The 15703-nt window shown below is 54.8% G+C and overlaps 1 protein-coding gene across 1 annotated transcript in view; it reads left to right on the top strand.

The window, feature by feature from the left end:
• The window catches only part of HIP1R (huntingtin interacting protein 1 related), a 37668-nt gene extending 27066 nt beyond the window's left edge, over positions 1-10602 (top strand). Inside the window, exons 9-32 of the mRNA XM_075534832.1 lie at positions 56-113; positions 205-280; positions 362-502; positions 597-658; positions 813-885; positions 977-1160; positions 1236-1324; positions 1443-1559; positions 1632-1733; positions 1899-2093; positions 2873-3020; positions 3096-3182; positions 3650-3757; positions 3839-3975; positions 4060-4170; positions 4249-4307; positions 4440-4470; positions 4555-4617; positions 4754-4854; positions 4935-5040; positions 5120-5243; positions 5329-5390; positions 5475-5681; positions 5772-10602. Coding sequence (XP_075390947.1) covers positions 56-113; positions 205-280; positions 362-502; positions 597-658; positions 813-885; positions 977-1160; positions 1236-1324; positions 1443-1559; positions 1632-1733; positions 1899-2093; positions 2873-3020; positions 3096-3182; positions 3650-3757; positions 3839-3975; positions 4060-4170; positions 4249-4307; positions 4440-4470; positions 4555-4617; positions 4754-4854; positions 4935-5040; positions 5120-5243; positions 5329-5390; positions 5475-5681; positions 5772-5816 — 2486 coding nt within the window. The 3' untranslated portion in view covers positions 5817-10602. The remainder of the gene's footprint in view (positions 1-55; positions 114-204; positions 281-361; positions 503-596; positions 659-812; positions 886-976; positions 1161-1235; positions 1325-1442; positions 1560-1631; positions 1734-1898; positions 2094-2872; positions 3021-3095; positions 3183-3649; positions 3758-3838; positions 3976-4059; positions 4171-4248; positions 4308-4439; positions 4471-4554; positions 4618-4753; positions 4855-4934; positions 5041-5119; positions 5244-5328; positions 5391-5474; positions 5682-5771) is intronic.
• Positions 10603-15703: the final 5101 nt, after the last annotated feature.

The following is a 15703-nucleotide window of genomic DNA, read 5'->3' as shown; positions in this document are numbered from 1 at the left end:
CAGGCAGGCCTGTCACGGGACATCCGGTGGTTGACAAGACCCTGCTCATCCCCAGGTCTCCCTGCTGACACTCTGCAGGGCCACCGGGACCGGTTTCATGAGCAGTTCCACAGGTGAGGCAGCAGGCGAGTGGACTTTGGGCACTGTGGGGATGCCTACCATGCCGGCATCTCCTTGATGACACCCCGCCCCCACTCCCCACAGCCTCAGGAACTTCTTCCGCCGAGCCTCTGACATGATCTACTTCAAGCGCCTCATCCAGATCCCTCGGCTGCCCGAGGTACAGGTCCCCTGTGCCCTGGCTGTCCCCTGTGCTGCCTGAGCAGTGCTGGGCCTATGCTGAGCTGCTCCTGCCCTACAGGGACCCCCCAACTTCCTGCGGGCCTCTGCGCTGGCTGAGCACATCAAGCCTGTGGTGGTGATCCCTGAGGAGGCCCCTGAGGATGAGGAGCCAGAGAACCTCATTGAGATCAGCACCGGGCCCCCCGCCAAGGAGCCCACGGTAAGCAGACGCCGGCTATAGCCAATCAGAACAGGGGATGTTCCAGGGACCCAGGTGCATGGGCAGGCAGGTGGACACGGCTTTGCATTGGTAGGTGACGGCCGACCTCTTTGATCAGACATTTGGACCCCCCAATGGCTCTGTTAAGGATGACAGGTAGGGTCTGGCGGCTGCTGGGTGGGGCTCCGTGGAGGGTGGCGGGAGAGCTGGGGGGCCGATGGCCCTTCCCGGGAGGTGTCCCTCTGGAAGGCCTTGGCATGTGGACCCTGGGGAGCGTGAAGGTGCTCAGCTGGGTGCCCTCTGCCGCCAGGGACCTGCAGATGGAGAGCTTGAAACGCGAGGTGGAGGTGCTCCGAGCCGAGCTGGAGAAGATGAAGCTGGAGGTGAGGGGCGAGGGGTGAGGGGCTGGCTGGGGCTGGGCGTCTGAGGCGGGCTCTGCAGGGCCCCCACCCCACCCACCGTCCCTCTAACCAGGCGCAGCGGTACATCGCCCAGCTGAAGGGCCAGGTGAACGCGCTGGAGGCAGAGCTGGAGGAGCAGCGGAAGCAGAAGCAGAAGGCACTGGTGGACAATGAGCAGCTGCGGGAGGAGCTAGCCCAGCTGAGGGCGGCCCAGCGGGAGGGCGAGCGCAACCAGGGGCTGCGAGAAGAGGCCGAGAGTGAGCACCCAGGGAGGACGGGTGGGGCCGGGAGTCCCCCTGCTTCTGCCCCTGGTCACGGCCTCCCCCCCACAGAGAAGGCCAGCGCCACGGAGGCGCGCTACAACAAGCTGAAGGAGAAGCACAGTGAGCTTGTCAACACGCACGCCGAGCTGCTCCGAAAGGTGCGGCTGCCTGTGCCCCCCAGCGTCCCTCGGCCGGGGCGGGGGCTCTGGGGCAGAGCCGGGGCAGCCGAGCCGAGGAGCCAGCTGCAAGAGGTGAGCCTGCCCTCCCTGTGCCCAGAATGCGGACACGGCCAAGCAGCTGACGGTGACCCAGCAGAGCCAGGAGGAGGTGGCGAGGGTGAAGGAGCAGCTGGCCTTCCAGATGGAGCAGGCGAGGCGGGAGTCGGAGATGAAGGTGTGTTGGGCACCCTCCCGCCCACCTGGTGCCCCAGCCCCCATTGCCTGCCAACACGATGTCCCTTTGCAGCTGGAGGAGCAGAGCGACCAGCTGGACAAGCTGACGAGGGAGCTGGAGGCCCGGGCTGGGGAGCTGGGCCGCGCACAGGAGGCCCTAAACCGCCAGGAGCAGGTGTGGATGGGGCATATTCACATCCTCTTTCTGCCTGCTCTGTGTGGGAGGCAGGGGGGACTGGCAACCCCCGCCTGGGGCTCCGGGAGCTCACTCACTGTCCCTGGGGGGGGGGTGGTCGGCGGGGTGGACCCTGGGGGCCCCACGCACACCTGCTGTCCACAGAGCGGGTCGGAGCTGAGTGCACAGCTGGCCACACTGAGCGCAGAGAAGGATGCGCTGAGCCATGCTGTGCGGCAGCGGGAGGCAGACCTGCTGGCCGCCCAGGACCTGGTGCGCGAGAAGGAGGTGGCCCTGAGCCAGGAGCAGCAGCGAGGCTCCCGGGAGAGGGGCGAGCTTCAGGGGCAGCTGGCAGAGCAGGTAGGTGGGGAGGCTCTGTGTCTCTGGGGATGCCTAGCATGGAACGGCTACAACCTGCCTGCCGGCACTGCCGGCAGGCTGTGGAGCTGCCTCCCAGTGTGGCAGGTGGCAGGGCTTTGCCCTACTGTACGGCTGGATCACACTGCCCGCTCCTCCACTGCTGGAGCACGGCTGGTTCTGCCCCTGGTTAGCCAGAAAGGCAGGGCTCCAGCGCACTCTCAGCTTCAAGTATTTGAGTCCGTTTTCAACTTGGATGCACAAGGGGCTCAAAGGGTTCAGAGAGAAACAGAATTAGAAGAGTAGGATTTCCCATACTTCTGGAAGCCCCTTGTGCCCGGGGGTGGGGGTGGGGGTGGGCGGAATGGCTTTCAGGAACTGCCAGGGTTTTTTCATAGGGGCTGCACGTGACCCTTTGTGCACGTTGCACAAACCAGCATGCCATGTCTCTAGTTTCTCCCAGTGCCCCAAAGCAGCGACTCCCCCTTTCTTCACTCCCTGCTGAACCTTGCTTTCTAGACGGTTGCCTTTTCGCATGTGAAACTACCTAGCACGGGTCCCCTTGGCAACTGCTGGCTTTGCTTGGGGTGGGGGTCTAGCCCCTTTCTGGCCCTCGGGAATAATGCCGCTGTGAACATCCCAGCATGTGCTCTGCGGGTTTTCCTTCTTCCTGGCAGAGTAGAATTGGGGTGGGCTCACTGGACACAGGCGCCCTGGTCCCGCGCCCGACACCCTGGGTTTGAGAGGGAATCTCCCCTGCTGAGCTGTCTCCTCACTGGCAGGAGTCTCGGGAGCAGGGCCTGCAGCAGCAGCTCCTGGACCAGCAGTTTGTGGTTCTCCTGGGTGCCGTGGCTGCAGCCAAGGCCACCCTGCAGGACGCTGTGGGCAAGCTGGATGACCCCCTGCACCTGCGCTGTACCAGCTCCCCAGGTAGGGCTGGGACCCCCCGGGCAGGGCCCCGCACCGGCTCCCGGGGCCTCCCTTACAGATCACTTGTGTCTGCAGACTACCTGGTGGGCCGGGCCCAAGCTGCCCTGGACAGCGTGAGCGCCCTGGAGAGTGGCCACGCCCACTACCTGACCTCCATGTCCGGTGAGTGGTGGACAGGCAGCGTGGTGCTCTCCTGGCCCCAGCAGAGGTTTCCTAAAGTCTTGTGTCCTGCAGCCTAAACCGCTCCACCCCAGGGGTGCTCTTGCTAACGCATGTTCTCAGTGTGTGGAGGCCGGCTCTGTGCAGCTGCTCCTTCTGCGTCTCACGGCTACACAGCTCTGTCCACCATACGGCAACCAAGAGCACGCACCTGCACGGGGTCCCAGCAAAAGCTTGCAATTAAAACACAAGATGTTTATATTTTGGAGATACAATTTAATTTGTAACACCCAGGTAACAGACATCTGGTCAGGTGCCTAATGTGCTCCAACCAGGCTCTTTGGACAAAGGGGCAGGGGGGGTTTCTGCTGAGCGGCCTCTGACTGTACTTGAAGTGTAAAGGCTTAGTGACCAGCAGGGCTGGGCTGTCTACCAGCTCACTGACCACTATCCCCCCTTTCCCCGCCTAGATGCCTCAGCCCTGGTAGCAGCCCTGACCCATTTCTCCCACCTGGCCGCGGACGCCATCATCAATGGCAGTGCCACCTCACATCTGGCCCCCACCGACCATGCTGACCGTGAGTAGCCATGGCTTGTTTCCACACATGGGGAGGGTGAAGGCTGCAGCCTTGGGCACTCACAGTCGGCCCTCCCCTCAGGCCTGATGGACACCTGCAGGGAGTGCGGGGCCCAAGGCCTCGAGTTTCTGGGGCAGCTGCAGGACCGGCAAGCTCTGCCTCAGGCCCAGCCCAGCCTGCTACGGCTGCCCCTGCAGAACCTCCTCCAGCTGGGCCAGGTGAGCTGGTGAGGGAAGGGCCAGGGTGAGGTAGGGGGTGGATGGCCTGGGTACTGAGCCGCCTGCGCGCGCCCCCTCCCCCAGGAGCTGAGGCCCCAGAGCCTGGACGTGCGTCAGGAAGAACTTGGGGCCATGGTGGACAAGGAGATGGCGGCCACATCGGCTGCCATTGAAGACGCTGTCCGGAGGATCGAGGTGAGGAGGCCCAGAGGTGGGAGGCCCCGCCGGGCATGGTACTGCTGGCACCCGCTTATGGCACCGCCCTGGCCCTAGGACATGATGAATCAGGCCCGGCACGCAAGCTCAGGGCTGAAGCTGGAGGTCAATGAGAGGTGAGGCCCACTCCCCCATTGGCTGCTTGGTCTCTAAACCAGGGTACTGGCTGAGCTCAGGGTGCCCTCCTCAGGTGAGGAAGGGGCAGCCCCCCCTCTGCCCTCTCCTCACCTCCTCCTGCTCTTTCCCAGGATCCTCAAGTCTTGCACAGACCTGATGAAGGTGAGTGATGGAATGGAGGGCCCGGGCTTGATGGGCTGTCCCAGATGCCTGGCCTCTGGGTGACGCTCATTCTGGTCCCTGTAGGCCATCCGGCTCCTGGTGACAACGTCCACCAGCCTGCAGAGAGAGATTGTGGAGAGTGGCAGGGTGAGTGGCGGTGCCCCTCCAGGTCCCCTACAAAGCCATTCCCAGTTTTGGCAGGATCCCTCTGCCATGACCCCTCTGGGAGAGATTTCTACCTGGGGAGCCTGAGCTGGCCGTCCTGTCCTCCCATTGCCACTAGGGGGCAGCCACACAACAGGAGTTTTACGCCAAGAACTCACGCTGGACCGAGGGCCTCATCTCTGCTTCCAAGGCAGTGGGCTGGGGGGCCACGCAGCTGGTGTGAGTGTGCGGGGAAGGGGGCCATAGGGGGTGGGCATGCAATAGAGCCCCAGGCCCCTAACTGCCCCGCTGCCCCGCAGGGAGTCAGCTGACAAGGTGGTGCTCCACACGGGCAAGTATGAGCTGCTCATCGCCTGCTCCCATGAGATCGCGGCCAGCACTGCCCAGCTGGTGGCTGCCTCCAAGGTACGCATGCTTGGGGGGGCACCCCACAGGGGGGTGCAGGGCGAGCTGGCCCCTGAGCAGCCCCTCCCGCCTTCTCCAGGTGAAGGCTGACAAGCACAGCCGCCACTTGGGCCACCTGCAGGAGTGCTCCCGCACCGTCAATGAGATGGCCGCCAACGTGGTGGCCTCCAGCAAGTCGGGCCAGGAGCAAATCGAAGAGCGCGGTGAGTGGCTGGGCCCCGGGGTTCCGCTGGGGCTGCCTGTGCTGTCGGGCCCAGCCCGGTGACCCGTGCGCCCTCCTGCCCACAGAGACCATGGACTTCTCGGGCCTGTCGCTCATCAAGCTGAAGAAGCAAGAGCTGGAGTCCCAGGTGGGCAGTGGGTGGAGGGGCAGCCTGGTAGGTGGGGAGGCTGGGTCCAGCCGTGCATCCTGACGGGCGGCGCTGGGCCTGCAGGTGCGCGTGCTGGAGCTGGAGAAGACCCTGGAGGTGGAGCGGGTGCGGCTCGGCGAGCTGCGCAAGCAACACTACGCCCTGGCGGGCGGCACAGGGACCCCCAGCGAGGAGCCACTTGGCAGGCCCTGCCCAGCCCCGCGCCCCTCAGCCTGCAGGAAACCACCCCTGGCGCAGAAGCCCAGCGTCGCCACCAGACAGGATGCCCAGGTAACTTACCCCTGGCCAGGCTGGGTGCGTGTAGCCTGGGAGGGCGGGCAGGGGCCAGCCCACTGAGCTCCCTCTGTGTTCTCCCAACAGCCGGACAGAAAGGACGGCGTCCACCCGGCTCAGCTGGTGAACTAGGCGCCGGCCAAGGAAGGCTCCGCAGCAGGAGTTTCTGCGGGCAGCTGGCACCTCTGTGCAGGGGGAGAGCGCGGGGCCTCGGGCGCTGCTCTCAGCGCGGGGGGTGTGAGGGCTTCACAACGTTTATGGGAAATTCTAGTCTTTTCATCCCATTTTTCCGTGCAGTTTTTGAAGCTCACTTGGAAAGAAGCTGAGAGTGTGAATTCCATCACTGCGTGCGAGGGAAGGGCTCTCCATGTCTGAGGGAGGGCCCTGGCGAAGACAGGCGGATGTAAGGCAAAGGCCAATGTGCAAGATGATTGTGTACGTGAGGAAGAGCGAAGGCACACTGGAGAACGCGCGTGAGTGAGTGTGTCAGGCAGACTAGCGGAGAGGCAGCAGCCAGTGTGTATGTGAGACTGCGAGTCAGACCGTGGATAGGAGAGAGACCCTTGGAGAACATGAGGCCGTGTCTGTGGGAGCAGCGTGTGTTGGAGAGCGAACAGAAGACAGTGCATGGGTGAGTGGGTGTGCAGGATCGAGGGGATGAGGAGGTGTGTATGAGGACGTGGGGCCATCAGCGTGGTATTATGTATGAGGGAGACGCTGCTTGGGAGTGTGCCCTTAGGAGAGTCTGTGCAGGGTGATCCTGTCTGAGCGGCACGGAGTACGTGAGGGAGGGCAGTGTCGGAGGGAGAGTAAGAATGGGGGGGAGGGGCTGCGTAGGTACGAGCGCAAGGTGATGCACAGGAATGCCAATGTGTGAGACCGTCTGTGGGAGATGGCATGTGAGATGAACTGTGTGTGTGGCATGTTGTGTGCAGGCAGGAGAGCGTGTAAGGGAAGGGCAGTGTGCCGGTGTGGCTGTGGGAGCACGGAGGCAGACAGTGTTCGTGTGTAAGGTGATGGACACAGATGCTGTTTATGGAGGGTGAGACACGAGGGGGCTGCTAACAGTTTGGGAATTTGAGATGAGACAGACTGAGACAGTATGGAGTGACATCGCAGGCATGTGTGAGGGACTGCCAGACAGGCCAGATCACGTATGTAATCGGGATGAGGCAGAGGCAGACTGTGAGGGGTGGGGGGTCCGTGAGAGAGGGAGGCAGGTGTGGTGTGATGGAGGGCATGGCAGCGTGCAAGGCAGAGAGTGTATCTCAGGAGAACCCGAGGCAGTGCGTATGATGGATTGTAACGTATGCTATGAATGAGCTGTTGTGTATGTGCACGGGGAGATATGGGACCATGTGGGTGAAAGTGTTTAAAGAGAGGAGGAGGAGATGGTGTGTCTGTGAGACAATGTGAGTGAGTGACACAGTGGGAATGTCAGAATATGGGAGTGAACGTGCAAGGCAGAGACAGTGTAACAGAGTGTGACACTGTACCATGTACGGTGCAAGGCAGGGACAGTCCGAGTGAGCGGAGGTGCATGTGAGGCTCAGACTGCAGGGAAGAGGCCATGGGTGTAAGTGGCGTGGGGTCTCCCTGTTAGAGAGTGGGTGAGGCAGCATTTGAACAAATACGAGACCCTCTGTAAGAGGAAGCCGAGATGCTGTGTGTGTGTGACGCACTAGAGAGTACGAGTGGGAGGCAGAGCCAGTTTGTCGGGGGGGAGATGGTATGAATGGGCGGAATGGCATGGTCCCTGGGTGACCGAGTGGGACTGTGAGTCGGTGTGTGTATGCCAGGGAGATTTGAGATGGGGACTGCGCAAGGGAGTGGTCCTGCGGCAGAGAGAGGATGAGATGGAAGAATGGGACAGTGACCTTGAGCGCCTTGGCCAGATGATCATCTGTGTGAGTGACACAGTGCATGCGAGTGAGAGGTGGTGTGAAGATGACCAAGAATGTGAGAGACGGTGCCCAAGTCAGCGTGAGACTTGGTGTCTGGAGAGAGAGCAGGAGACTGAGCGAGGGACGCGGTGTGGCTGAGCCGTGAATCTACGAGACAGGATCTGAAGGAGAGTGGAAGACGAGCAAACAGGACAGCCAGAGGTTGAAACTCCAGCGAGCTGCTCCAGGGGAGGAAGATGGGGCTTTCTGTTCTCATCAAGTTCTTCTCTGAAACCCCACAGGGGCAGTCCTACAGGGTCCCTGTGACGTACAGTGTCCTTGAGAGAGTATGTGTAAGACCATGTATACGTGCGAGAGACTGTGTGAGAGTGGGGGAGCCTGGGAGCAGATGCGACAGAGGCGGCCACACTAACCTGGGGAGTGGTTGGCAGTGGGGTCTCCGCAGCAGTCCGCCTGTGGCGAGAGTCCTTACTGGGCCCACAGGGAGGCAGGAGCCTCCTAGCTCCTGAGCTGCAGCCTCACCGTGGCTCCTCGGCACAGGGCAGTCCCTTCTGGTGGCACACCGAGCCCTTCACTCCTCCCTGCCAGGCCCTGGCCAGGACTCGGCTGCAGGGCCACCTACGTAACAGCAAATTTGAGACAGAAAAACTGGTTAGTGCCGCTTCTGGTTTTGCCATAGCCCCCATTGTGGCCTCTCTGCATCATTTGTGGACCAAGGTCGTGAGACTGCTGCCCACGTTAAGTTTGCACAACAGAGAGGGCTCCTTCCAGCAGCAGCTTAGGGCTCTCCTGCTGAGGCCCCTTTTGCCCAGCCTGGGTTCCATGCTCCTCTCTCCCACATGACCAGGCCTCCAGAGAAGGAAGGGGTCGGTCGGCCTGAGTGACCTATAGTCAGGAATTTCAGGTTACATTTCTCCTGATGGGTCTGAATTTGACCTGGCCACTCAGCATTCCTGCGTCTGAAGCCAGATGCCACTTGCCATTCCAACTTGTGGGACCCTCCGACACGTGGGAGTAGAACATGCCCCAGAGGTTCACAGCGTCAAGTAGCCTGGCCTTTCTAACACGGAGCTGCTGGGAGACTGGAACTGGCCTTAGGGGTGGCATCAGCCGTGGCACTGCCTGGGGACTCCTCATGTAAGGGGCTTCAAAAAGCCAGTGGGAAATGGCATGATCTTTCCATTCCATTTTGTCGTCAACTTCCTTAAGGACCCCACCACCCACATTTCTCAGACAACTGAGTGCAAGATGACAGCGAGATCAAGGCTAGGTTTCTATGCGAGAAAGGGCCCTGCACTCCACCCTGTGCGCAAGAAGCTGCAGACGCTCCGCTGAGGGTGTGGCCAAAGTGGAGTCCCACTGAGGGGGAGGGGCAGTTGGGTTTCGGAGGCCAAGTCAGGGCCGTTTAAGCCAGGTTAAGAGGTTGACTGGAAAGGTAAGCACAAGGAAAATATCAAACTTAAACAGGGAGAAAGCAATCAAAAGCCAAGCCACAAAACAAACTTTGTCAAAGTTAGAGAAATCAAGGACAAAGGAGGTCTGTGGCACCCCACCAGTTGGTCCTTACAGTGCCAACGAACAGACTAAACTGTCTGATCAACGGCAGGGAGAACGCGTTCAGCAGCATGATCGAACGAGGACTGGTGGGGGGGGGGGGTGCAAACATTCCTGCAGTGGTAACTCTCAGAACTATGGTGTTGATTTTAATATAAAGGCAAACTGATCAAGTAAAAATCTGTTAAAGAGACAAGGAGACATATAATGATTTACCAAAGAGCTAGAACCATTATAAATGTTTATGCACCTGAAACCAGAGCTCAAACACTGATAGAACTGAAGAGAACTCATCACTGCCATCACATTGAAAGCCACCCTCTAGGGGGCCTCCGAGACTAAATCTTCATAGGCGCACACAAGCCTCATCTTGTATCCACAAAACAGCTGGTGGGTTTGAACTGCTTATCCCATCGAGCCACCAGGCTTCCTGACGGCAGAAACACCTCTCAATCATAGGGACTGCTTCAGTACACCACCCATAGTGGACAGCTCTCTAAGGGCCACTGAGGACAGAGAGTACCTGAACTTGACAGAACCATGCGCGCACACACTGCCCCAGGGCTCTGCCACATGGCAGGTCACAGAACAAGTTCCAATACATGGAAAAAGACAAATCATACAGGGTCTTCTTTCCAACCACAATGAATTACAAATACAAAGTATGAAACTAGAAAATACATAAATACCTGGAAATCAAGACACACTATTATAACTGACTAATGGGAGGGTTCAGCCAACCTGCAGGGTAGAAGTTCAACACACCCTAACAGTCCTTGTGCCCCAGTGTTGACCAGAGTGGGCAACAGTGCGCCCTGGGACTCCCTCTGGCTTGGTTCAAGGGCGGGGTGTGGTTGCCAAAGCAGATACCTACACTTTATAGTGAACAAGAGGTTATAGGACTAAAGGTGTTAGCTGTCAGGGCAAGTGCTAATTTTAATTTTTTGATGAAAGGGGATAGAACAAAAATAAATTTGGGAACTCAGACCCTCTACTAACAAGAACGCCAAAAAGTAATTAAAGAAATGCCATTCATGAGTGCAGAGTGGAGACTCAAAGCCCATCGGCACCCAACCAGACACCCCCTTACTGAAGGGTTGTGGGAGGAGATGAGCCAGTCAGGGTGCAAGGTAGCAACGATGAAACATATAACTTTCCTCTAGTTCTTAAATACTTCCTCCCCCCACTATCATGATCCAATTCTACCTTACAAATCTGGCTAGACCAGAGGATGTACATAGGTACAGATAGCAACTGGAAACACAGGGAATCCAGGACAGATGACTCCTCCAGGACCAGTGGTGAGAATGGCGATGCCTGGAGGGTGAAGGGAACGTGGGGTGGAAAGGGGGAACTGATTACAAGAATCTACGTGTAGCCGCCTCCCTGGGAGATGGACAACAGAGAAGAGGGCAACAGAGACATTGGACAGTGTAACATGACAAAATCATTTATGAATGATGAAGGGTTCATGAGGTAGGGGGGAGTGGGGAGGGAGGGGGGAAAACGAGCAGCTGATATTAAAGGCTCAAGTAGAAGGCAAATGTTTTGAGAATGATGGCAACAAATGTACATATGTGCTTGACACAATGGATGGATGTGTAGATTGTGATGAGAATTGTACGAGCCCCCAATAAAATGATTTTTTAATGCCATTTACAATGCCCCTCCCATGAATAAATTAACCCAGGGATGTAATAAAAGACATGCCAGGAAAACTACAAACCACAACAGCAGGAAACCTTTATAAATGGTAAAAACGCTACTACACTCCGATTGGAAGATAACACTGATGCTAGTACTGCCCAAACACCATGAATAAGGCACTAAAACACCCAAAGTTGATTCTGACTCGGCAACCCTTTATAGGGTTTCTGAGGTGGTACATCCCTAATGGGTGCAGGTAAGTTCACCTCTCCCAGGGAGCAGCTGGTGGCCTTGCCTTGCTGACCTGCAGGTAGTAGTGCAATGCTGGGCCGGCAGTACCGCCAGGGCGCCTCTGGAGAAAAGACAACCCCCGCAGAAGCCCAGTGACATGCTTTAATGCTGTGCAATAGAAAAGGCCGTCAGCATCATCGAAGGAAAGACCCTGAATTTGTTCCAACCACAATGGACTATAAATCATAAAAACCAGAAAACATACAAATGCCTAGAAATAAAAACACTATTAAACAAGGAAGCCGACTTAACACACCCACACAAGCAAACCAAGAAGGAAAAAGGGACAGTCGGCCTAGATTCCATATAGGCACACCAAGCCGGAGGAAGAGGTCCCTGCACAGAGAGGACTGTAGGAATGCCAACAACTGAAGGCATGTCCCTAACGAGCATACAGCCACGGGACAATAATGGGGACGCAAGGCAGGGAGATAATGTGGCCTGAATTCCCCGCAGCTGGACAAACCAAGAAGGGAGCAATTGGATCAGCAATTGGAGCAAAGCCCCTAAAGAGCCCCCAGGCTGAGGGGCAGCCCCCGGAACTTCCCCAGGACCAGGAGGGAGAGACTCACAAAGGCCAGCAGACAGTCCTAGAATTATATGGGAACAGGGGTTGTTTCAACCTTTTATTTTCTTATTTGGACTAGGACATTGCTGGTTTGCTTACTTATGTAAGACAGACAAGGGAAGCAAGCTCAGGGAGAAAGCAATAGGGCCAACGGTCCCAGAGGGTTTTGTGGGGAGAAGGTGGCAGGGGGAAGGGTGTGGTGAGCAAATGATGCCATTGACAGAGGAACAACTAGGGAATTAAAACCAACATCTAAGAGGTTGTAGAGATCCTGTGGGTATTAGAGCAACACCAATCTAGCTGAGAGGAAGGACTAAGGTGGAAGAAAGGAGTGATGGTGGGGCAGGAGGAGGCAAAAGGAAACAGGAAAGCTCTAGGAGGCAAAGCAACAAATAGGAGTTTGTAACAGATGTGTGTACTTACGTAAATACAGTACTCCATAAAAATAGAGGTACTGGCCTATGTAGATATATTTATAAGGCAAGACACGGAGGCTGAGCACAGGCTTTGGGTCTCGGATCATATCCTCCTTCATACAAGAAACACTTTGTCCTAACAAAATGGCATTTTGTGATGCTCAACCCCGGCTCCCCCCCCCCACACACACACACATGATCGTTGAAGACCATGGGTGCATAAGCAAATGTGAAGACAGTAGATGGTGCCCAGCTATTAAAAGTTTTAGTGTCTGGAGTCTTAAAGGATTGAAATTAAACAAGCACCATCCAACAGTGAAGCAACAAGCCCACATGAAGCACACCAGCTGGTGCAATCAGAGGTGTTCTCAGTACCAGGTAACAGGCATTAGAAGATTCATAACAAAAACATGTTGGCAAGAATGGGGGGGGGGGTCGGAGCAGAAACCCAAAGCCCATCTGCAGACAATGGAACATCCCCCTACAGAGGGGCAGCAGGGGAGGGATCAATCAGGGTGCAGTAGGGCACCGATGGATCACACAACATACCTGTGATCCCTTGGGGCCTCCTCACCCCTACTATCATGACTGGACTGGACGGAGCATGTACATGGGTATAGGCAAGAGATAAAGCTCAGGACACACAGAACCCAGGAACAGGAATGGGAATAATGATGGGAGAGAAGCGGGGAGGAAGGGGTGCTGATCGCAATGACTGGCACATAACCACACCTGCCTCCAGGGAAAACAACAGAAATCAGAGGGAAAGGGAGACAGTGTGAGAATTGAAAACAGTAACAATCTATATCAAGGGGCTACAAAGCAGGGTGGGGAAAAGGAGCTGATCCCAAGGGCTCAATAGAAAGTAAATGTCTTAGCATCTGGGGTCTTAAAGGTAATCAAGCGGCCATCCAGCTCAGAAGCAACAAAGCCCACATCGAAGAAGCACACCAGCCTGTGCGATCACGAGGTGTTGAAGGGATCAGGTATCAGGCATCATCAGAACAAAAATCTTACTGTGAATGAGAGAGAGTGTGGGGTGGAGACCCAAAGCCCATCTGTAGGCAATTGTACATCCTCTTAGGGAAGGGTCTCAGGGAGGAGACAAGCCAGAGTTCAGTGCAGAAACGAAACATACAACTTTCCACTAGTTCCTAAATGCTTCCTCCCCCCCACACCATCATGATCCCATTTCTATCTTACAAATCCAGCTAGACTATAGGATGTACACTGGTACAGATAGGAACTGGAAACACAGGATCCAGGGCAGATAATCCCTTCAGGACCAGTGGTATGAGTGGCGATACTGGGAGGGTGGAGGGAAGGTGGGGTGGAAAGGGGGAACCGATTACAATGATCATATATAACCTCCTCCCTGGGGGACAGACAACAGAAAAGTGGGTAAAGGGAGCCGTCAGACAGTGCAAGATATGCCAAAAAATAATTTATAAATTATCAAGGGTTCATGAGGGAGGGGAAAAATGAGCTGATGCCAGGGGCTTAGGTGGAGAGCAAATGTTTTGAGAATGATAATGGCAACGAATGTACAAATATGCGTTACACAGTTGATGTATGTATGGATTGTGACAGTTGTATGAGCCCCTAATAAAACAATTTTTAAGTAAAAAAAAGGTAAATGTCTAGAAAAGAACAATGGCAATATATGTACTAATAAGTCGGATACAATTGATGTACAGACTAATGAATTATAAGAGCCCCCAATAAAATGATCTTTAAAAAAAAATTCCAAGAGGGCAGAAAATAAAAACAAGGAAGAAACAAGAAAAACGAGTTGGATGAAAATGGAGAAGATAAAAAGCATTATTGAACAAAGCAGGCCTCACAATTCACCATCTCAGGATTTACTCTCCAACCTCATGCCACACACTACTAACTACAATTCAAACTTGGTCACATACTTAAATATAATACCTAAAATCATAAGAAAAATACCAGTGACCCTAATTCATGGCATAACTACACTACCGAACATAAAATTGCACAAACAGAAGATACGGTCAATAAGTAAATTAAATACTTACACTCATCCAAACAGACCTGGTATCACAGTGGGTTACTAGATTTTCACCAAGGTTGGCAGTTCAAACCTACCAGCTGCTCCACAGAAGGAAGATGATGCTGTCTGCGTCCCTGAAGATTTGGTCTCCAGAAGGCTACGAAGTCAGAGAACATTAAAAAGGAAAACGGTTATCTCCTTCAACAAAATTGGATTTCCATCTGTAGACTGAAACAGGGCCTGTGCCTCATGTATAAAAACAAGCTCAAGATGGGTCAACGGTCTGAATGGCAGTCCCAGAGCTCTAAAGGTGATCAATGAGGAAAGAGGGACAAGCTTAAGGGCGCTGTTGCAGGGCTTATGCACACCATCAACTACAATGGCGGGAACACCCTCAGTAGATGACAATACAGATCTGGAATCTACTAGAAGTAAGACTCGTGCAACAAGAGTAAGGAGAACCAATAGACGGGAGAAGGGGTTTATACAGATAAGGAACTAGTCTCTAAAATCTGCAGAAAACTGACACCTCAAAGCAAAACAAAAGCCTGATTAAAAGTGAGCAAAAGACATGAAGAACAGAGTTCACCAAAGATGACATCAGACAAGGTGCTTACGACCACCAGCCATTCAAGAGATGTCAACCAAAATCACAGGGGGGCGGGCAGCAGCAAAGTGGGTGAAATGAGACAGTAGTGGGTGTAAGACATGGGGGAGGGGGAGTTATAAACTATCAAGGGGGCATGGGAAAGGGAGGTAGGGGGAAAATGAGGAGCTGATGCCAGGGGTTCAAGCAGAAAGAAGATACTATGAAAAAGATGACAACATATGTAAAGATGTGGTTTTTTTTAAGTTTGATAAAATGGATATATGTATGGAGTGTGATAAGAGCTGTAAGAGCCTCCAATAAAATTTAATTTAAATTAAAAAAACAAAACAATGGCAACACCACCTCACATTGGCATTCACAGCAAAGTTCACAGAACCCAAAATGACAATGACACCTGCTAGAGAGTCTTCAGAGAATGGAAGCCTCAGCACACAGCCGCTGGGACTGCAAATATGTACAAGGAAAGTCACTGCTAGTGAGTTGAGGCTGATTCGTAGCAATTCCCAATTCATAGTGACCACGTAGGACCCAGGAGAACTGCACCTGTGGGTTTCCAAGACTAACTCTCCAGGAGTAGAAAGCTTGGTCTCTCCCAAGAAGCGCCTGGTGGTTTCAAACTACTGACCTTGCAGTTAGCAGTCCAATGCATAACCAGTATTCTACCAGGGCTCATGCAAATCACTATGATGCCACCACAAACAATTCATTCACTGCTATCAAGTCACCCGACTCATGGTGACCCTGCAGGACAGAACTGCCTTTGTGGGCTTCTGAGACTAACACTACGAGAGTAGAAAGCCTTGATTTTTCTCCCTCAGAGTGTCTGGTGGTTTTGAACTGCTGACCTCACTGATAGCAGCCTGACGCATATTCACAGACACTGGGGACCCTTCCCTCACTCAAGTAGGAATAGGAATTTCCTAAGCTCCAGCAGTTCCTCTCCTAAAGAAGTGAGAACATGAACAGTCATACGCATACATATGTTCAGTACAGCACTGTTCACAAAACAAGA

Source organism: Tenrec ecaudatus, chromosome 16 (assembly GCF_050624435.1).
Source record: "Tenrec ecaudatus isolate mTenEca1 chromosome 16, mTenEca1.hap1, whole genome shotgun sequence".
Lineage (NCBI taxonomy): Eukaryota > Metazoa > Chordata > Mammalia > Afrosoricida > Tenrecidae > Tenrec > Tenrec ecaudatus.
This window is presented reverse-complemented; position numbering and strand designations above follow the sequence as displayed.